The 23,310-nt window shown below is 36.7% G+C and overlaps 2 protein-coding genes and 1 long non-coding RNA gene across 4 annotated transcripts in view; 2 read left to right on the forward strand and 1 right to left on the reverse strand.

The window, feature by feature from the left end:
- Nucleotides 1–696: 696 nt before the first annotated feature.
- LOC129926004 (uncharacterized) lies at nt 697–7,786 on the forward strand. The gene is made up of 2 exons (XR_008777698.1): nt 697–1,958; nt 7,307–7,786. It is a non-coding gene; the product is annotated as an uncharacterized LOC129926004 (long non-coding RNA).
- LOC129926003 (uncharacterized) lies at nt 1,968–7,786 on the forward strand. Its single transcript, XM_056027655.1, has 2 exons — nt 1,968–4,735; nt 4,925–7,786. Exons 1-2 carry the CDS (start codon nt 2,474–2,476, stop codon nt 5,126–5,128), a joined length of 2,466 nt encoding a protein of 821 aa, XP_055883630.1. The 5' UTR covers nt 1,968–2,473; the 3' UTR covers nt 5,129–7,786.
- Nucleotides 7,787–11,491: 3,705 nt separating this feature from the next.
- The window catches only part of LOC106051609 (putative inactive carboxylesterase 4), a 68,535-nt gene continuing 56,716 nt past the window's right edge, over nt 11,492–23,310 (reverse strand). Inside the window, exons 1-4 of one of the 2 annotated variants that reach the window (XM_056027838.1) lie at nt 21,158–21,415; nt 14,739–14,976; nt 12,225–13,499; nt 11,492–11,720 (exon numbers count right to left, since the gene is read on the reverse strand). In XM_056027838.1, coding sequence (XP_055883813.1) covers nt 12,634–13,499; nt 14,739–14,976; nt 21,158–21,163 — 1,110 coding nt within the window. In that variant the 5' untranslated portion in view covers nt 21,164–21,415 and the 3' untranslated portion in view covers nt 11,492–11,720; nt 12,225–12,633. Of the gene's footprint in view, nt 11,721–12,224; nt 13,500–14,738; nt 14,977–21,157; nt 21,416–23,310 lie in introns of those variants that run through there. The other variant, XM_056027839.1, reaches the window with a different exon arrangement.

Raw genomic sequence — 23,310 nt, forward strand, 5'->3', positions numbered from 1 at the left:
TGAGTAATTGGTTGACTTCAAGACAGCCTGAATAAGCAACATCACAGTGGCGACCCCGAACCTCGAAGCCGGACCCCTGATGAAGCTGAACATCGAACCGGACCTCGAAGCAGAACGTTTACTCAGGTGAGGGTCGTGCACTCGAAGATATAAGATTTCATCGGAGTACGGCTGAACACAGCATCATCGCAGAGTGACTTTGTTCTAGATCTACAAGCAGTCGTCGCCTGTTTGATCGCACGTTCAACGAGCCGTTAACTCAGGGTGACCTTCGTCAGGACAGTAATCATCGCAACGTCTGGTTGAGTAGACTTAACCAGTATAGTATCAACGCCTGATCTTCATATGCTGAATCGACCTACAACCAGAGAAACCGTTCATTCATAACGGGTGAGAGATCGTTAGTGAACCTGTTGGACATATTTTTTCTTCGTCATAGGAGCCACATTGAGTATCAAGTTTTACCTCGTCAGTTTCGAGAAGGACAGTTTGCCCGCTGTCAGAAGTATTGTGAGTACTACAAGTTTGGTAGCTAACTAAATCGAAACCGCTCTGTCGTCTTACCCTTGGAGAGATTCTTGTTGAGCAGTTTGCTCATTGAACCGGTTGCTTACCACGTTTATAACGGTCACTGTGTTTAACCTTTGGAAGGTTAGTGAAGTAATATTTATCAGTATTGAACATTGATCTATATAGTATTCGTTGGTCTAGACGATATCTAGACGTGCTGATATTGAAGTTGTGGAAACAGCTACATCCACTTAATTTCGTTGAAAACCGTTAATCGTGTAACGGAACGTCGTCGGAGGTGACCTTGGTTTCACCTAGTCTACATTGGACAGTTTGGTCTAGTGAAGCAGAGTACAACAGCAAACTTCGTCGTACTACCAGAGTAGCAGCAGAAGCAGTGAACTATTTTAGAGAACCGTTATTCGTCAGCCCAGATCAAGTCATCGTCAAGAAAGTCGTTATTCGTCAGCCCAGATCAAGTCATCGTCAAGAAAGCCGTTATTCGTCAGCCCAGATCAAGTCATCGTCAAGAAATTCGTTATTCGTCAGTCGTCCAGATCAAGTTGCCGTCAAGAGACTGTTATTTGTCAGTAGTCGCCTACACAAGTCAAGTCATCGCCAGAAGAACCGTTAACCTATTCGTCAGTAACTGTGTACACAAAGTCGTCGGAACTACACATACGGTCATCAACAGTCATCGAAGAAACTGGGACATTTTGCTGTGGCATATCAGGACATCTGTGGCATTACGTGGGATACTGGTAGCACCGGAGAACAGAGTCAGAACTGGAAGAGAGGCAGTGGAATTTGTTGTGATCTAGCATATTCGGGAGTCCGAACAAAGGGATCTTTCTTATCAAAAGCTAAGTGCCATTTTTCTTATTAGTATATGTTTAGATTGCCCTTAGAAATAGATTTTGTCTAAATTTGGTATGTTAGCCTGAGTAAAATTCAGGTGGTGCTGAAGCCTTAAACCCGTTCGGGGTAAAGACATAATTTAGATGAAAAGCTATAGTATACGTTTAGGATTGTAATTTGTTTTGTTTGTGTAAACGTCATATCCGTTGTTGCCTAGTTACTTCGTGACGTTATCATTGTGTGCCATATTGTCATATCCCAACCCATAGCGATAGTCTCATTTACTTATTTCATTTGTTTATATTATTTTAAATTATTTATTTTTATTAATTTAATTAGATCTGTATTTTTTTTTCACTTAATGATAGAAAGTGCGGGTAGGATTCTTTTACTGTGAATCAGACTAAAATAATTTTAGTTTGAGCGGTTAAAATCAAATATGATTTTGCCATGAGAATAATGCCGAAACTGGCTATGTAGTCAAACACTGTCGTCTGGCTAAATTTAGATCTACAAATTGTACATCTCTTTGGTACATTTGATTATCTAGACTCTAATTTGAAATATTATTAATTGAAAAATGAATGAAGGTAATACATTCTAGATATATATATCTTGTTGAAGATATATTTGACATTGTATACACATATTTATTTCGTATGGTTAAATAGAACCATAAGTTCAGGATTGGATCTAAGAAATCTATTTTATCTACTCTAGATGATAGATCTAGACTCTAGACAGTCTTTGAATTTACTCTAAACAATTCACTGTGACTTCAGTCATACCAGGTTTTAAAAGTGATCATAGTTATTCATACTAGATCTAACAGTCATAGTGCTCTTGATAACTATAGATCTAAATGGTATTATTATATATACTATAATATACTAGATTTAAATTTGTGTGATACTAGACCTAATATACAGATTTGAAATAACCATAATAACTCAGACTAGATTTACTCATTTACTAAATCTATAGATAGAGACATAACATTTAAAACTTATATAAAAGTTTGTAAAAACCTAAATATAAAATAAGTTTAAAGTATAGCCATAACCAATATAGGCTAAGTAAAAATATATATAAAATATAAAACACAATGGCTACATCATCATATGTGGACCTTAAGGAGGTTAAGGAAACAGCTATGCAGGATGGAAAGGCCATGGAGTTAAAAGGAAAAGACTTAGCAGCTTATGTACAGCAAGTTGTGAGGGAAGAAATGGAACGGCAAGATAAAATAATAAGAAGGGAAAAAGAAGAGATAGAAAGACAAGAAAGAATCAGAAAAGAAGAACAAGAAAGGCAAGACAAAGAGAGAGAAAAGATTAGAGAACATGAAGCTAAAATGGAGAAGATGAGATTGGACGCAGCACAAACCAGAGCCCAAACTGAACAAGGAAATAACACAAATAACTCAAATAATTATACCACTCAAAGAGACAACCCTAATTCGCAGACATGGCTAAAAAGAAAAATACAAAGTTTTGATGAACAGAAGGATGACATTGGTGATTTCCTGAAAAGATATGAGGCAAAAATGTCTACATTTAATATGCCTGAAGAAGAATGGTCTGAAATACTGATAGACTTTGTTCATCGTCAAGCTCTAACAATATGCCAAAATCATGACCATCATATTGATGATAGCTATCAGGTTTTAAAAAGAGAGTTATTGAATGCTTATGGTCATAATGCTACAACTTTTAGAAAGAAATATTTTGACAATATACCATCATTAGAAATAGAACCCCAAACTACCATTAATATGGAAAAGGATTTTTTCAATAAGTGGGTAAAATTAGAAAAAGTGAATAACTCTTATGAAGGATTAAAAAATTTTATTCTAGTGGACAACTTTGTAAATAAATGTGATCCTCAATTACAATCTTTTATTAGAGAAAGAAACCCAAAAACTATAGATGAAATAACAGAGATAATGAGAGTATATAAAAATGCCTATCCAAATAAACCATTTTCTGATAGAGATAAGAGTAAAGTAGATTTAATAGGATACACCAAAGAAAATGTTGATAGAAGTAGAAATAGAAACAGATCAAATAGTGGAAATAAAAAATATAGTGAAATAACCTGTTTTAAATGTCAAGGAAAAGGTCATATAGCAGCTAACTGTAGAAGAGGGAATAGTAGGTCTGGAAGTAGAAATAGAATCAATGAACAAAATAACAGTAGATATAGGAATAGAGATAGGAATGACAGGGGAAATTATAGAAATAGGAGTTACAGTAGGGAATACAAAAATAAAGGTACAGATAGGGTATATTTCATGGAAGGAAATAGGAACAATTTTGCAGTGTACCCAGGGTTTGTAGATAGAATTCCGGTGGAATTAATCAGGGATTCAGGTTGTAACACTTTGGCAGTAAAAACTAAATTTGTCAAACCTCATTGGTATAAAGGGTTTACTAAGAAAGTAGAATTAGCAGATGGCACCGTAAGGGAATTTAAAGCTATAAGGGTATACATTGAAACTCCATTTTTCACTGGTTATTGTTATGGCATTGCAATACCAGAAATGAGATATGATATGTTAGTAGGAAACATAAAAGGAGTTAAAGAATGTTCAAGAAAAGAATTAGAAGACTGGCAAAACAAATACAAAAACATAAGACAAAATCATGAAAACATAGAAACACAAAATATAACAAGTATGGTAATAACAAGATCAATGGATAAACAAGATGAGAAACAGGAAAATACAATAAATGTAATAAGTAATGATAAAGAAAAAGAAACCAGTAATGTAATACAAATAGAAAATACAGGTGTTAAGGAAAGAGAGATAGAAAATGAAACACAAAATAGTCTTGAAACACAAATATCTCAAAGTGAAAAAGAAACAACATCCACATTTGCATTAGAACAAATGAATGACAATATTATTGGGAAAATTTATTCAAGAATATCAGATAAAAACAATAATAACCCAATGGAGAAATTTTGTATAGAGAATAAAATATTATTTAGACAAACAAGTAATGATAACAAGAAAATAAAACAACTTGTCTTACCACAGAAATATTGGAAAGATGTTTTAATCATGACACATGATAATAATTTAGCAGCACATAGGGGAGTAAAGAAATGTTATAGGAATTTGTCAAAACAAGTATTTTGGCCCAAAATGAAAGCAACAATAAACAAATACATAAACTCATGTGACATATGTCAAAAGAGATCTAACAAAAGCCTAGTGAATAAAGCACCTATTCAAGAAATGGATGAACCTACAGCACCATTTCAGAAAGTATCTATTGATTTAATAGGTCCTTTAATTCAAACTGAAAATAATAACAAATACATTCTAACAGTAATAGACATGTTTAGTAGATACCCAGAGGTAATCCCATTATCAAATACAAGTACAGAAAATATCATTAATGCCATAACTCAAAAAGTAATTACAAGACATGGTATACCTAAAATTATATTGAGTGATCAGGGATCTCAGTTTAAGTCAGAACAATTTAAGAAATGGACTAAACAATACAATATACAACACATATACTCTTCGGTTTACCACCCAGAGAGTAACGGGTTATGTGAACGATATGGTGGTTCATTAAAAAGATCATTAACAAAGATAATTCAGAATAATCAGAACAAGTGGGATCATTACATTAACTATGTACTATTTGCTCATAGAAACAACATCCATGAAGCAACACAATTTTCACCATATGAAATAATACATGGAAGAAAACCCAGAGATGAATTAGATGTTTTTAAATAAAATCTAATAGACAATGAGAATAAATTAAATAATGACATTGAAACAACAATCACAACAGAATTGAAAGAAATATGGACTCAAGCATATAACAACAATAAGAAATACAAACAAAGTGCTCATGAGAATCTAAATAAGAAAAGACAATTGAAAACACTAGAAGTAGGAAACAATGTATTAATATTGATAAATGACCTGAAAAATAAAATTGGTAAACAATGGAAAGGTCCATTTAAGGTGATAAAACAAATTAATGATGTGAATTATCAAATTAAAATAAATGGGAAAATTAAAACATATCACATAAATAATTTGAAACTGTATCATGATAGAATAGATGAGTTAATACAAAACATTCAGGAGGAAATAGAAAATACATTTTCAGAAAGAGAAGAATGTTTGATGATAATAACAAATGAAAATCATAATGAAAATGATATTAAGGAAATACCTGTAATAGAAACAAAAGAGAATCAAACTTGGCAAAAGATTAATCTTAATAATTTAACTAAGGAAAAGTCAAAAGATATAACTAAAATAATACAGGAATACAAAGAAATTTTTTCCAGCATACCAGGAAAAACTAATATTATTAAACATGACATTAAAGTAACAGATCCAAAACCTATCAAGCTTAAGCCATATAGAATACCACTACATTTACAAGACAAAGTAAAGAAAGAAATAGACAATTTACTAGAATCAGGTATAATTGAACCATCAACATCTCCTTATGCTTCACCAATTGTGATAGCCAAAAAGAAGAATGGAGATATAAGGTTATGTATTGATTATAGGAAACTTAACAACATCACAGAATTTGACCCATATCCAATGCCAAATATAGAGGATATTTTACATAAATTAAATGGAGCAAAATTTTTTACTAAATTGGATTTAACTAAAGGTTATTGGCAAATACCTTTAACAGAAAATGCAAAACCTTACACAGCATTTGTAACACCATATGGTATTTTTCAATGGAATTATATGAGTTTTGGATTAGTAAATGCACCTGCCACATTTAATAGAATGATGAACATGATAATTGGAAACAAAGAAAATGTTATTTGCTATTTGGATGACATATGTATTTTTAATAATAGTTGGGAGGAACATTTGGTAGATGTAAAAGAAGTGTTCAAAATAATAAAAGAAAGTGGACTTACAATTCAAGCAGAAAAAGTAGAAATAGGATTGGAAGAAATAATTTTCTTAGGACATAAAGTAAATAACAACATGATTAGCCCTATTGAAGATAACATAAAGAAAGTACTTTATATTGAAATACCTACAACAAAAAGACAAATTAAAAGTATATTGGGAATAGTAAATTATTACAGAAAGTTTATAAAGAACTTTAAATAGTGAATCCATTAAATGACTTACTTAAAAAAGGAAAACCTCAAAAAGTAGTCTGTAATGAGGAATGTATGAAAGCTATTGACAGAATTAAGGATATTTTTAGTCATGAACTAATATTAAGACTACCTGATAAAGACAAAATATTTTATGTCACAACTGATGCATCTGGTAATGCTATTGGTGGTTGTTTAATGCAGAACTATGATACCTTACATCCTATATTATATGTAAGTAGAAAATTGTCAGAGGCAGAGAAAAAATATAGTGTCATTGAAAGAGAAGCCTTAGCTGTAATATGGGTAATTACTAAGCTAGAGAGTTATTTAATAGGAAGGAAATTCATATTATTAACTGATCATAAACCTATTCAGTATATACAGCAAAAGAGCATGAAAAACAGTCGTGTTTATAGATGGTTCTTAGCATTACAGGAGTATAAATTTGAAGTGAAAGCTATTAGTGGATCTGTGAATATTGTAGCTGATCTATTGTCTAGAATGACATTGAAGTGAAATAATTTTGTAAATAAACTATGATTATATTGAGTATGTAATATATATTAATATATTGACACCATTTATATGTTATGAAAAAGGGAGATAAGTAAATTTGATGATTAAGCATTTAAAAGTAAGTATGAATATTTTTTTTTGTGTGAATCATTTCATATATCATTGACGAAAGTTAGTTCTATGGAAAAGGGTGAGTATAAAAGAAAAATGGACAAAAGCGTATAAAAGGGTGGTAAGAAAAAATTTATTGAATGTGTAAATAAAGTCTATAATTGTTTTTTTTTGAAATATTGTATTTTATCAGATTACTGCCAGTGAAGAACATTTGTGAGTGTATGAAGTGCCCATGAGATGCCACATTTTCCTCCATGATGAACTGTGTACTAATGAAGATGATTCTGGAATGTTATGAACATTGACATTGAATATGAGGAACTGTCAAGTTAGGATGAAGATGTCAAGATGAAGATGTCAAGATTTTATGTTTGTTGTCTTCCCCTTAAATTGAAAATGCCCTTGTAAGACTTGACAGTAGTGGAAAAATATTGACATATTTTTTTTTTCAAGGGGGGGAGGAATCTGTTAGACACCTTATTTATATAGGTTGGTTATTTAGCGACGCACCATAGAAGACGCATATTGAACGGGACTAGTGACGTTTGGGATATGTTGGGTTAGAGACCGAAAAATCAGTTAGCGATAGAACATTACAGGGTAACGACGTGTTTAGTGACAGAGACTTCTACTGTGGCCTTTTATCAGAATAAATCTATGTGAACTTGTTCATCAGAGTTGACTACATCTCTTCACTTGTTAAAAACAGGTGTTGTTTTATTTTGTCTGACTTGTTGGTCAACTACACGTAATACACCCGAACAATTACACCCAAACGCTTGCTGAGTAATTGGTTGACTTCAAGACAGCCTGAATAAGCAACATCACAATAGTCATCTCCCTTACTAAATAGCTTCCAGTGTTTGTTACTATTAATAGTAAATAGTTCTAAAAATTGTGTATTTTTATGAAAAAACTGCTTGCATAAGTGATTTAAAAAATTAGATTTTTCGCTTTCAGAAAAGAAAAAAGTAGCCGTTGCATCAGAACTTTGAAAGGTCTAAGATATCATGATGTCGGATTTTCAATATCTTTTCTAGTTTACGAGATCTAAACGGGACGGACGGACGGACGGACAGACAGACATTCCACACAAAACTAATAGCGTCTTTTCCCCTTTCGGGGGCCGCTAAAAATGTGTTTATAATTCTATTGCACATTTTTGTTCAGGTTATTTTTAGTTTTTCTGCGAAACTGATTGGCAGATAGATCTAGAACTTATTTTATTTACCTGACTTGCATGCTTTTAAAAACACGCCTACTGCGCGCGCCGTGTCTATGACGTCATTTACGACAATCGCAATAATTAAACATTCATTGTGTATAGGAAAGTTAATTATCTCTGAAAACTATAAAAAAAATTAATCTCCTTTAATAGTATGCATATAGTTAATACTAATTCAAAGTAAACTGCATTGATTTGACTGACGATTTGTTTGCAATGTTGATATGAGTGCGTTGTTATTAGAAATTTACATTGTACTGGAAATTTTAATTGAATAACATCGGCTCGATAGATAAATAGATAGATAGATAGATAGATAGATAGATAGATAGATAGATAGATAGATAGAAAGATAGATAGATAGATAGATAGATGGATGGATGGATGGATGGATGGATAAATGGATGAATAGATAGATAGATAGATAGATAGATAGATAGATAGATAGATAGATAGATAGATGGATGGATGGATGGATAAATGTTTGCAATGTTGATATGAGTGCGTTGTTATTAGAAATTTACATTGTACTGGAAATTTTAATTGAATAACATCGGCTCGATAGATAGATAGATAGATAGATAGATAGATAGATAGATAGATAGATAGATAGATAGATAGATAGATAGATAGATAGATAGATAGATAGATAGATAGATAGATAGATAGATAGATAGATAGATAGATAGATAGATAGATAGATAGATGGGTGGATGGATGGATGGATGGATGGATAAATGGATGAATAGATAGATAGATAGATAAATAGATAGATAGGTAGATAGATAGATAGATAGATACTTAAGTGCATCAAGTTCTAGTCTAGATCAATGATGTGCACATTTGTTCTCTTTGATGCACTGAAAATATCAAAACGTACGTAATCAGTAGTTCAACAGACTATCACTCAGTGCACGTGTTCTGAGGCGATACATCCCCGAAATAGATTTTCGAGGTTCGACTTCCCCGTGGCCTTTCGACCTTCGAGGCCCGCCCATCAATGTGAATAGCTTCCCGGGCACACAACACTAATCATTCATCACCCTCAAGTGGAGCTAGCATTGCACGTCTTAAGGAAAGGGAAATGTTTTGTTGTAGAGAAAGTCTCAAGTCGGGCACGAATGGCTTCTAACAGCTGAGAGATTTTTTTACTTATTAAAGAGGTAATTTTTTTTTTTTTTTTTTTTTACATTTCCTCTAATCAGCTAGCAAACTCTTCATGGAACCTGGATGAACACGTATCTCAAGAACAATGTTCCTAGAAATTTGACACGAGGATTTTTTTACTTTAAGCAAAAAGACTTACATGCTATTTGGCCAAACAGAGAAAAATCTAATTTGATCGTTTTAATTTTTCAAAATATTATCTTCTCAAATTATATTTGGTCTAGACTATCTTTGTTTCGAACAACAATCAGAGGGTTGACAAGAATAGAACTGATAAATAACTCCGCATTCTGTAGACCTGATACTGTAAACATTTCAAATATATATATATATAATAATAATAATAATCTTTATTGTCCGTAAGGTTTGTCTTACAATTTGTGCGTTACATTACACCAAACAAAAAACATTATAACTATAAGAAACCAAAGTGTACATTCACACCAGACTCACTCATAATTTACATGTGACAAAGTTTATACCAGATTGTTCTTATTTAATGATTTGATTGCCAGGGGAACAAAAGAGTGTTTGTGTTTGTTTGTCTTTGCTATCGGTGTCTTGTATCTCTCTTGTGATGGTAAAATCACAAAATCCTGACACAAATGGTGATTCTTTATTTCGAGGATCTTGTTAGCTTTTTTATAGATGTTTGTCTCAAACAACTGCCCAAATGGGGTTTGTTTTTTGCCAATGATTTTACCAGCTGCATTTAGGATTCTATAAAGTTTATTTTTATTTTTAATGCTCAGATTGCCATATATATATAGGGCTTTTCTTGTGACGGTACGCACCGGTACGGCGTACCGGCACCTTTTTAAAAAATTATTACTTTTCTTGTATTTTAACTTATATTATTAACTTTTAGTATTTAAAAGTTAGGCAATCAACTACTGAGTACCGGCACCTATTTTTTTTTTTTTTTACAAAAAAAGCACTGTATATAAATAAACTGATTCAATGTATGAAAAAAACAACAACAAGACATTATTTAGTATAGGGCATAGGGCGAGAAACAGTGCAGTTTTTTTTTTTTTTTAATTCCAAGTTTTGTATGATTGGGGAAAAGTTGAAGACCAGCACAATACCCCGCCCTTTGTTGTAGTTCTTGACTCCCTCCCCGACATTGACGTGGTTCTGAGAATCTCCGAAGTCAACATGTCATCAAAAAATACATAACTGTGACCAAAAAGCGTGGAGTATCAATCTAACATGTTACACCTCTAAGGAAAGGGGGTGGCGGTGGTGGGGGACGCCGAGTCGTTGGCTATAAAGTAAATGATGTCACGACTATCAGCGAGAAGTCTGAACATTAGAGGAAGAAATGACAAGCAGAGAATGTAACAAGAGACTGGAGAGTCTGGCTCGAAACCTAATTACACTGTACTGTGTTTCAGCACTGGGTTAGCTCGTGTTAAGTGCATTCTGTGTCAGAGAATGTTCATCTGGGAATAATAGTTGAGAAAAATAGACTCTGGAAGATCACCCCGGTGCTTTAAAGTGAGAATGGAATACTTTAGTGAGTGATGAAGATGAATTTTATACCCTCCTAATCTCACGAAAAATGCTGAGGTAAGTCCGGAAGTTGACAAAAAAAATTAAGCAAACTTGATTTATGATTATATCACTTTGTTAATAATAAACTATTTGTACTTTTTAAAAAAGGAGGTAATAAACTCAGATAACTTACATTTCTTTTATTTTACTTAATGCTAGGTTATGTTTTTTGAAAAAAATAAAGACTGTCACCTTTTACATTTGGTATTTTTTAAAAAGCAGCTTGTCTACACTAAAATTAGTTAAAGTACTGAGTAAGTAAAAAAAAATGTGGAAATTTGAGATTATTACTTTGCAGAGAACAACAGTACATGGTATTTATACTAGATAGAGATAAGGACTAAAGCAGGGTATTGATACTTACATATAATATACTATTTTCAGGTAACAATAATACAATGATACTATGTCAATAAGAACGAACACTTGTTACAATATATCCGATATAAAATTTTTATTCATATTTCTTGCACCTGCACAATTTTTGTTTCTTGCTATTTCAGAATGCAAAGACTACACACTTTTGGGCAGCTCCGTTTTCCAGAAATGTCTTGTCTCTTGCGCCAACTGTTTCTTGACAACGGGCTGATCATTCAACTCTAGATAGAGACCGACTTCCGGCTTGTAGTGCGGCCATCTTGTTGAATTGACTTGGCTGAAAGATAAATCATCAAGTTCAAGGTTAACAATGAGATATGTTATTATAAATAGATGCGTGTTTATTTTCAATTTCCCACCACCCCAACTTTCTTTTTCTTGTTGTTACTATGAATATATTGCAGCGGTTCTCAACCTTTTAGTCTCGGCGACCCCTTTTTGCAATCCCCCACTATGCCGCGACCCCCCCCCCCCACGCACACACACACAACAATAGAAGAATGGACAAAAACAATCCATTTTTTCGATGGTCTTAGGCGACCCCTGGCAAATCGTCAATCGACCCCCAAAGGGTGTCGCGACCCACAGGTTGAGAACCCTTGCCATATACTTATATACTGGTAAAAGAGAGTCTAAGAGAATTGGGGTAGGCCAAGGATTTCTCTGTCATCACATTGGACTTTCTTCCTATCCTGTTAACACTTTTTCTACGCTTCTACTGCTGATAAAGCGTCGTAATATTTGAATTGTAAATATGAAATTTGTTAAAAGAGTTACTTACCCTCTTACAAAGTCGCCTATAAAAGAGGTGAATATCTTTTTGATTTTTTCGTCGGTCTCGGTGAAGTCGTCTACAGCACCGCTTGTATGAAGGCGTTCATCGTAACCAGAGGAACATCAAACCAATAGGCGATGTCCAGGCCATGAAGCATCCCCTTCTCAGGTCCAGTCAAGTACTTAGGGTAATGGTTAAAGTACGTGAACCTAACTCGAGTCGCTGGACCTTCAGACGCAGCATCAAGAATGTCAAAGGCAGGGATAACAAAGTTGACATCAGTCAAAAGAATTGGGTAACCATTTTGTCCATCGTACCTGTTCTCATACCAACTGGACACAACGTTGACCGCACTGGGATTGGGGGTTTGAACTTCAAAACGATCCGCAACGTTCGTACCTCCTATCAATTGTTTTCAGATGGCATCTTTCTGTTCTGTTGTACCATTGAATAGTAAATAAAAGGCGTCTCGGGCGGGATAATACCTTTTGTGAACAGCACTGGCTTCGTTATTGTTTAGAGCGATCAAGTAATCTCTTTGATGGAAGCCGACACCAAGTAGATACGCCTCGTCCTCCAAGAGTTTCATCGGTGACCGGGGCAAGAGCTCTTCATCCACGCGAGGTACGAAAGTTATTCTCATTGGGTCCACGTCTGGAACTAAACTTGACACTGGTTTGTTTCGCAAACAGTCGATAATGGCTTCAGATGACGAGCTGATCTGATAGCAATCCAACTTCTTAGCCAGTGCTATAGCATCGGACTTGGCGTTTTTGTAATTATTGAATAACGATGTCGCAAAACCGCTGTGTGAGTATACTTTGGTAAAAAGATCTTTAGTTGCTGGACTTATGGAAAGAATGGACGCAGAAGCGCCTCCAGCGGATTCACCCGCAATAGTAATGTCATTGGCATCTCCACCGAATGCTTCGATGTTATTTTTCACCCATGTTATGGCCGATATTTGGTCCCATAGACCATAATTCCCTGGACCGGAAATGTCCTCTGTGCTGAGAAACCCCAGAACTCCGAGCCTGTAATTAATAGAAACTACAATAATATCTTCATTCGTGACAATACTTCCAGGGGTGTAAATGTAGGGGGAGCCAAAAACGAAAGCGCCGCCGTGGATCCAAACTAGAACCTTTCTTTGTTTTCTCGAGAGGTCTTTAACATACACATTCAAGAAAAGACAATCCTCTGAGATCGTTTCACCAGGGGCCAGCTCTCCAACACTTTGAATGCATGAAGCTCCAAATCTTGTGGCGTCAATAACACTGCCTGAGGACAGAACGTTTCATAGTCATCGGCGTGCAACAGAAGAGTTGAGCTTTAGAAGTGTAGACTAAATTGGAGTTAATGAGACATCAGGAAGAGTTAAAAGAAGAATTAACAGAAAGTGAAAAAGCAGGTTGAAACAGTTACCCAGAATTTGTTTCTGTCTAAACTAGCGGTGCCCACTGTTGTCATCATGGAGGCCAGATGAATTTCCAACACATGTTTTACGCAGTGACGTAGAAATCCGGGCGCGAAGGGTTTATTTGTCCCCCGGGCCCACAAGTACCTATGTCATCAGTTCCACTTGTACTTATGCCGCTAGTTGCCCGGGTCCACTTGTGTCTATGCCGCTAATTCCACAGGCCCACATGTACCTATGCCACCTATTCCCCGGGCCACATCATTGAAAAACAATTCATAAGTTCCATGCAACCAGGGCCGGTCTTAGGCCACTGCAACCTATGCGGCCGCAGTGGGCCCCGCACTTTCATAGGCCCAGCGAATTCTAGGTGTAAATTATTAAACTAAACCCTTTTATCTTATTATTAAAGGTTTCCTGGAATTCTCCTGAAAGTCTAAAATATACGAAAAAGTCTTGAAAATCTCTGAAAATTATTAAAATCCTCTGAAAACTGATGCAAATATCCTTAAAAACAGACAAAATTGTCATTTCGGGGTGTCATTAAATATAGACAACGCCAATCCTACTCGCGATTAAAAAACGGTATGGTCAGCTTTCATTTGATAAAAATATAACAATAAAGCGAATTTTAACAAAACCAGAAGTTCAAATACTTAATTTACTTTTATGGTCCCTTGCTTAGATCTAAATCTATCTCGACCTCTTAAAAAAAAAAAGCGATATTTTGCGAGTCGATAGTAAATCTAAAAGGCAGATCTGAATGTTCATCGGCTTTTTATTGGAAAACTACCATCTACTGTAGATGGCTCGTAAAGTTAATTTGACAGTGATTTTGTACGTAGTAAAGAATGAATAAAATGTAAAGACGAGTTTATTTTCTAATACAAAATCTTAATTTTCACTTATCCTTATCACAACCCAGAATGGGCCCCGCGCAATCCGTTTCGCATAGGGACCCTCAATCTGTAGGCCCTGCATGCAATCAATCCTTTGTGAATTGTGGACACTTTCATGGGGCGCGAGACGGGCAGGAAACTGTCCGCGGGAAGTAGTTTGGGCATTACTGGTCTAAACCATAAAAAAAAATAATAATCGCTTACCTGATTTTGAAACAGGGAGAGGTTCTGGCTTAGCGAATCTTAGCTTTCCTACTGGTGGCTTAGCGTAAGGTATACCGCGAAACGACAAGTAGGATTGGTTATTGACAGCTATCTCGATGAGTCCCTGGACTGGTCCGAGTGGAGTTTCAACTATTGTTGTACTAACTGGTGCCGCAGTTGTGAAGAGGAACAGGGACACCCAACAGATCGATAACAATGTAAACACCTTTGCCGAGGCCTAAGAGACCAAAACAAGAAAAACAACATACAGCTCATACGAAGTGAAATTGGATCAATTAGTTTGGATTAGGGATGTAATTACATTTGTTATAGATCTAGACCAGGGGTTTTCAACCTGTGGGTCGCGACCCCTTTGGGGGTCGATTGACGATTTGCCAGAGGTCGCCTAAGACCATCGAAAATATGGATTTTTCTATTGCTATGTGTGTGAGGGGGGGGGGGGGGGTCGCGGCAAAGTAAGGAATTGTAAAAAGGGGTCGCCGAGCTTAAAAGGTTGAGAACCGCTGATCTAGACAAACAACAATAAATCGGTGCGATTAATAGTATTTTTTTTTTTACAATTGTTTTTGCTTAGCGCTAGTTCATGCCTTTAGCTTTCTCAATACTCTATGTGTCAGAAGGTCATGTTCAGTGTGTGCGTGTGTTTATAGTACTTTAACAATGTGAGACTTGCTTGTAAAAGTTCACTGTTTACTGTAGCCTAATCTTGTTGAATTAAAAGCCACTATAGTGGTTCTCTAGTATTTGTTATTTCATGAAACTGTACCAGTTGGAAAGAGGTGATGTTAGAAAGATGGGGATATCTGCTTGGATTTGACCGTCATTGGTTTTGAATAGTATTTACAAAACAAGAAGCTGATGGGGAGAATGCCCTGAATTATTGTGATAATCCACCAGATGATATCAAAATTAAAAATCAATATCACACTACAGTGGATCCCTGGACACATTGGCATCATGGGAAATGAAAAGGCAGATAAGCTATCAAAGGCAGGTTCATCTATGGAACAACCAGATAGACATGTTAACTACCTCACCCTAAGGTCAATGTTAGTCAACAATCACAAAGAGGAGTGGCTCAACCAATGGGCATCAGGAAACACAGGCAGAGCGATGTACAAAGAAATTACTACGCCCAACAAACTGGACATTATTAACTTCCTCCCCCGCAAAGAACAATCCACAATTTTCCAGCTAAGAACAGGACACACACACACAACACTATTAAATTACCATCTGAACAAAATAAAGTCCACACAACTCCCCCTTTGCAGACACTGCGCCCACCCCTTTGAAACCGTAAACCATATCCTCTTTGAATGCCCCCTCCCTAATCCACCTTAGGCAGACCCCACTTCCACTACAGCCCAACATAACCAACACCCTGTACGGCAGTGCTGAACAACTGAAGAAAACAGCACACTTTTTTTTTTCCTTGGCACAGTCTGCAAAAGAGCTCACAGCTCAGCAGCAATAAAGCTGGCTAGTAGAAGAAGAAGAAATAAAGACTTTAACACAATTGTGATAAAAGTTCAAACACACACACACAGAACTCTTAATCGCATTCATAACAACAGGTGTCAAAGACTTTGTTAATCTCCTTTAAAGCTAAACAGTATTGATTCATTCCCTAGCCCTAATAATTTCATGAAAAAAAAATGTCTCTAAGTTATGTTTAATTAGAGCTGATTTGCATATCAGTTATGTGGTGCTTTCTTTATGGTCCAGTGGATTTTTGCGTCTATGTTTTTTTAAATTAATGTTGTTTAATTCACAACACTCAAAACAAAGGCTGATCGTTGCACGGAATATTTGGACTATGAGGTCGTCGTCTACCAAAGTTGTAATTATCGAGATAGTTGATCCGAGGATCTTGAAACTCTAGGCCGCCAAAAGCTCCATTACGCCGGAGTGGCTAAGCAAATGTTCTGTTTCGGAGAGCTCCAAGCAGTTGTCTATGTATCACATCTCCATTTCCGGCGACTCGTAACCAAGGACGCTCGACTAAGTTCACAGGTGCATTCCACTTATTTCCCTTCTATATACCACACTGTCCGGCGTTCGTCATTTGTGCCTTGAGGCACGGCGTGTGGGAAGTACCGCAACAGTACTGCTCCAGCGGGAGTCTTGATTTGCTACTTTATTGGCCTAGTGGTCTCACCTAACGACCGAGCCCCCCCCCCCCCCCGTGCGCAACGTTGCGCCTGTGTAGCGAAGCCCAATTTCTTGGCAGCTTTTTGTATCAACATTAACAAACACAAAATTAATAATTAATTCTACCTTTCAATTATAAGCGTATAGGCGAGGAGGGGGGGGGCGCTAAGGGTATATTTAGAAGGGAGTATGTCACATCATTATTTAGTAGCTGCTGTGGCACGGTCTAAGGGAGTATGTCACATCATTATTTAGTAGCTATTGTGACACGGTCTAAGGGAGTATGTCACATCATTATTTAGTAGCTATTGTGACACGGTCTAAGGGAGTATGTCACATCATTATTTAGTAGCTATTGTGACACGGTCTAAGGGAGTATGTCACATCATTATTTAGTAGCTATTGTGACACGGTCTAAGGGAGTATGTCACATCATTATTTAGTAGCTATTGTGACACGGTCTAATTGGGAAGCACGGAGCACACTTTATATTTGCGTCCATAATGTGTCACGTGAGAAACAAGGATCCACAGTGGAGTTATGGGTAAAGAAATCTCGTTCTGAGAGTCGACCACATGTTTAGAAGTCAGTAGTCACCATGTTCTGGAAGTGTATGGGTGTTAATGCAGTTAGTTATAAGTAGGTACCTTGGACATAGAAGTGGTTAGACGTATAATAGGAAGTATTACTAGTGGTGTCATTTATGTATGTATATTGGAGTGGATTTCTGAATTGATTAATGTGAAACATTATATGTGCTTATTGATGGCTGAAGTTGGCAGTATATTATAAATTGTTATCTTATAACAATTAATGTGTATCTGCTAAGTCAGACTTGAATCAGTGAATTTTAATACATGTTGTGTTGTGCTAATTATAGTGGATATACGCGACAGCAAATAGTACAACAAATTGGATGTGAAGAAGGATATTTATTTAGTACTCAACAGACGTTATGACAATATTAGAAGAGGTATTTAAAGTAATACAGAGAACATTTCACACTCAAAGAACTTCACAGAGTAAACAAAGCGTATTTTTAAACAGCAATATGGCAATGTTTGCAAGTAATACTTATAAAGTTAATGTTTATTATCTAAATAAGATTGGCGACTTATTGGCATTTGAAGCTCTTCTTATATTGCCACTCCCACAATCTGACATTCAGCATGACAATAAATATAGAGAACAAAACAAAAAACCTTGGAAATAGTAGTAAAACAAACAAACAAACAAAAAAAAAAAAATAAAATGGACTGTGTGTTTTGGGGGGGGGGGCGGGGTCAACACTTGTTCGACATTGTCCACTCGCAGACGTGATTCCAATGAGTGCGGTAAGCGTATCCGTTGTGGTGGGAATTTCCCTCCCGCCCCCGCCCCCCCCCCCCCCGGGCCTCCTTTCTTTCCTGACTTCTAAAACGCTACAGTGTAACACAGTAAGGCGACAAAATTTATTTTGAATTTCGAAAGTTACAAATGTTTATACTACGTCCTATTGAGCAGAAGGAAGAAATTATGTTACTATATTTGTTGCACAATGGACAGATGACATTGACATATGAACGTAAAAATTGTTTGTTCAGATTTTAATCTCTAAGACAAAATGAGTTTGTATCACAATTTCTAATAGAATAAATTCTTGTCCTTAGTTGATTTTACGCCGTATGAAGTTATTTATTAAGAATCAACGTTTGAACAGTTATAGAACAAGATGTGGAATTCCAAAACTTTTTGAACATTTTATTTTTTTTTGGCGGGGTACGATTTTTTTTTTTACAGTGCTAGGAATGTCAAATTTGATCAGAATGAATAAATGGCCCCGACCACACCAAGCGACCCGGCAGCCCTACTAATTAACTCATTACTCTGAGCTGCTAATTAAATAATAATAAGGCTTGTCTTCGAGTCCAAAGATTAATGAGAAATGCAGTATTTCCCGTGGCTACGCAGCCCAGCTGTGACCTACATACTTTGCCACACCAGCGCAGGCATAACCATTGTCCGATGGGTTAGGGGTTAGGGTTAGATTTTTCTTCGTCGCCTACGTCTGTCCTCGACAGCGGAATTTCTTTTGGACTCAAGTGTGTATCCCTCGGCGTCTATAAGTAGCCAGCTGTCTCGTTCCTAAGCCGCCTGCAACCAGGTGCTCTCTTCTATGTCAGTTACAGCAAGTTGGCGCCTAAAATGGTGTTAAAAGCGTTTCCATGGGGCACCTCTGTTACGTCGACCACCTTTCAGCTTACCAAAAAAAGACTGCTTTTGGCATACGTTCGTCCCCCATACGGGATACGTGCCCTGCCTATCGTAACAGTCGGAACACAAAAAGTCCCTCTATACTGTCTGTTACATCATTGTTTGATAGCTTTTGTGACATGAACTAGTCGGGAATCACGGAGTACACTTATTTTATTGTGTTTCACGTGGAAAATGAAATCTAGTTGTGAATTATGGGTAAAAAGTCTCGCTTTGATAGTTGCCCACATGGTCAGAAATCAGTAGTTACCATGGTCATAGAAGAGGATAGACGTATGAATTATTCTTGTTTAAAAGTCATCACCAACATATTGTGCATTTGATATATTCTATGTGACTCTATAAGTAAATTTGTGAGATATGATATGTGATTCTTTATGGCTGGACTTGCCAGTGAGTTGTTATTTAATACTTAAAAATGTGATGTCTCCTACAATCAAGTTTAGTTCTGAATCTACATGTTTGCTGTTATAGTACTCAGTAGTAGCCATACGCGACAGCAATAAAAGTGAAGTGAAGACCAGTCAGCCAATTCACAAGAGACACTCTAATAACTCCAGAAGAGGTGTTAAATAAATATAGAAATACACAAAGTGACACTGTCCCTACTGGCGTTCGCAAGGACATCGCTGTTTGTAGAACGGTCATGTCACCATATGGTGGAGCGAAAAAATCTTTGGTGAAAGCGTTCAAGTAGTCTTTGTCGTTCTCTGTACAATACCCATGTCTCAGATCCATATAGAAGGGTTGAGAGAACTACTGCTTGGTATACATTGATTTTTTGTAGGCAGAGTGATTTATTCCACTGCTTCTTAAAACAACAATAAGAAAAAACAACTAAGTCTATCGAACTCCACCAAGAGGTAACCTTCGCGAAGCACCTTGTCGGTCCCAAGCCCAGACCAAGGAGGAGGGTAGGGCGTGTGTATAGAAATCTCGACCTTTAAAGAAATGCACGGCTTCACAAACCACAACAACGCAAAGCCAAAAAGACCTTGGTTCAAAAGGCCTTGGTTCAAAAGGCCTTGGTTCAAAAGACCTTGGCTCAAAAGACCTTGGTTTAAAAGACCTTGGTTCAAAAGACCTTGGTTCAAAAGACCTTGGCTTAAAAGACCTTGGTTCAAAAGGCCTTGGTTCAAAAGACCTTGGTTTAAAAGACTTTGGTTCAAAAGACCTTGGTTCACCTTGGTTTAAAAGACCTTGGTTCAAAAGACCTTGGTTCAAAAGACCTTGGTTTAAAAGATCTTGGTTTAAAAGACCTTGGTTTAAAAGACCTTGGTTCAAAAGACCTTGGTTCAAAAGACCTTGGTTTAAAAGACCTTGGTTTAAAAGACCTTGGTTCAAAAGACCTTGGTTTAAAAACACCTTGGTTTAAAACACCTTGGTTTAAAAGACCTTGGTTCAAAAGACCTTGGTTTAAAAGACCTTAGTTTAAAAGACCTTGGTTTAAAAGACCTTGGTTTATAAAGGGTGATTCCACTTAAGAACAGCCTATAACGTACACCAGTCAAAGTCCATGAGACGATGGTGTGCTGACAACTCTACTGATGACGAAAACCCAAAACAAAACATTTGGAAGAAATCAGTAGACCAAGAAGCAAAGAGAGTAGGATGGACATCGACCCGAGGGGAGTTGACCAGAACAGAGTCTTGAAGTACTGTTGCGGCCCTATGTTCCACATGGAATCAAAAGGAATAACTCAAGTAAGTGAACTCTAGCTGCACTTAGCCCCAGGCTGTTCAGACTCCCAGAACTCCAGCCGGATCTACAACAGTCCTTCTTCATGTAGAATCAACATGTCTCGTACTACTTGTGTTGAATGGTGCTCTGAGTCGCACCACCAGTGTGGCGCGGGAGCGGAGTTACAACAATATATTTTGGGTTACAATTCAAACACCATAAATGTATTTTTGGTTTAAATTATGACTTTTTTTTTTAATGAATTAATTTCATTTTTTTCAGCGAAAATAAATTTGAACAAATAGTTTACCTTCATTCTGCTTGGTGACCAAGAGAAGATAAATCTGTCATCTGCTCGTTAACAGCAAAACGTAAATGAAATTTATCTTCCTTTTGTACCAACTAGAATCATCTCATTAATGTTGCAGTGAATTAGTTATCGCTTACAATTCAAAATATCTACCATTTAATGCACATGCCACAGCTTGTGTGTATCTATCACCCGAAACCTGTGACGGCGGGAGAATAGCAAACACATCACACCTTGCAAAACCCATTAAGCCAGGCTACCTCTTTAGAAAGGAGTCCAACTAAATACTTATCACAATCCTAAACAGTTTATGTATGTGTGTGGGTTGGGGTGGGGGAAGGAATGAGCCAACTTCACAGTTACAGAAATGAAAAGCAGAGACAAAAAAAAAAAAACAAAAAAAAAAATAAACAAAAATTATGTAGCGCTACCTTCATGCTTATAGCATGCTCAGAGCGCTATATTCCAATCTCATTTGTAGACCAGTTTGGGAGGGGTATCTGGGAGAAGGTTTTCCGTGCTGCCTTTAGGCGCTCAGTAAACACAACTCTGCTCCAGTCGGGTGTCGAATCTCGAGCCCCCTACATAGGTAGCCAAGCTCTAGAGTACTATGCCACTCGATCACGCATCCTAAGGGCTTATTATGTATATAGAGAGAGACAAAATATTATTTGAAGTGCAAGTACCGATCTGGAAAAGTTGAAAAAGCTGTAAGGGAAATGCTCATAGAATCTTAAAAGGTCAGAGGTGAACCGCTTTATAGAGACAGAGGTCAAGATGCTTACTTTTCCATAAATCAATGTTTAGCCTTGAACCATGACATGCCCGAACGTTGCTAGAACCAGTTAGCTGAGAAAGTCTGGTTAAAAAAAAAACTAAACAAGCAAGATATAAAATATATCGCTGATCTGAAAGAAGTGTAGACTACTTTTGGAGAAACAAGATTGTTCTAGAAAGTTGAGCTCTAAGTTCCGTAAATTCATCGCAGTGAGCGGTTGGTAGAATGGCTGGGTGATAGATAGGGCAGTTCCAAACCTATGATGCCTCAGGGGCTTTCTGAGGTAGCAGGGTGCTGGGGAGCCGTACGTTAGAGATGGAAGGCTTCTCCGTTTATTAGCAAGCTGGAAGTGACCTCTACAACATTTAATTTAATATAAAATGAGTTTCGTTTATAAATAGCGTGCACTGTGCACACTACACCAAATAGAAACAATGAAACTATTTAAGGGAATATTGTTGAGGAACTAAACTGCTGGTAGACAACTAAACTGCTGGTAGACAACTAAACTGCTGGTAGACAACTAAACTGCTGGTAGACAACTAAACTGCTGGTAGACAACCAAACTGCTGGTAGACAACTAAACTGCTGGTAGACAACTAAACTGCTGGTAGACAACTAAACTGCTGGAGACAACTAAACTGCTGGTAGACAACTAAACTGCTGGTAGACAACTAAACTGCTGGTAGACAACTAAACTGCTGGTAGACAACTAAACTGCTGGTAGACAACTAAACTGCTGGTAGACAACTAAACTGCTGGTAGACAACTAAACTGCTGGTAGACAACTAAACTGCTGGTAGACAACTAAACTGCTGGTAGACAACTAAACTGCTGGTAGACAACTAAACTGCTGGTAGACAACTAAACTGCTGGTAGACAACTAAACTGCTGGTAGACAACTAAACTGCTGGTAGACAACTAAACTGCTGGTAGACAACTAAACTGCTGGTAGACAACCAAACTGCTGGTAGACAACCAAACTGCTGGTAGACAACCAAACTGCTGGTAGACAACTAAACTGCTGGTAGACAACTAAACTGCTGGTAGACAACTAAACTGCTGGTAGACAACTAAACTGCTGGTAGACAACTAAACTGCTGGTAGACAACTAAACTGCTGGTAGACAACTAAACTGCTGGAGACAACTAAACTGCTGGAGACAACTAAACTGCTGGTAGACAACTAAACTGCTGGTAGACAACTAAACTGCTGGTAGACAACCAAACTGCTGGTAGACAACTAAACTGCTGGTAGACAACTAAACTGCTGGTAGACAACTAAACTGCTGGTAGACAACTAAACTGCTGGTAGACAACTAAACTGCTGGAGACAACTAAACTGCTGGTAGACAACTAAACTGCTGGAGACAACT

Source organism: Biomphalaria glabrata, chromosome 4 (genome assembly GCF_947242115.1).
Source record: "Biomphalaria glabrata chromosome 4, xgBioGlab47.1, whole genome shotgun sequence".
In the NCBI taxonomy this organism is placed as follows: domain Eukaryota; kingdom Metazoa; phylum Mollusca; class Gastropoda; family Planorbidae; genus Biomphalaria; species Biomphalaria glabrata.

What these genes read in the sequence shown, in the direction of transcription:
- LOC129926003 (XM_056027655.1), top strand. Translation starts at nt 2,474, where the DNA reads ATGGCTACATCATCATATGTGGACCTTAAGGAGGTTAAGGAAACAGCT. An exon ending in TGTTTAGTAGATACCCAGAG is followed by an intron (nt 4,736 to 4,924) that starts GTAATCCCATTA and finishes TACCACCCAGAG; the next exon opens with AGTAACGGGTTATGTGAACG.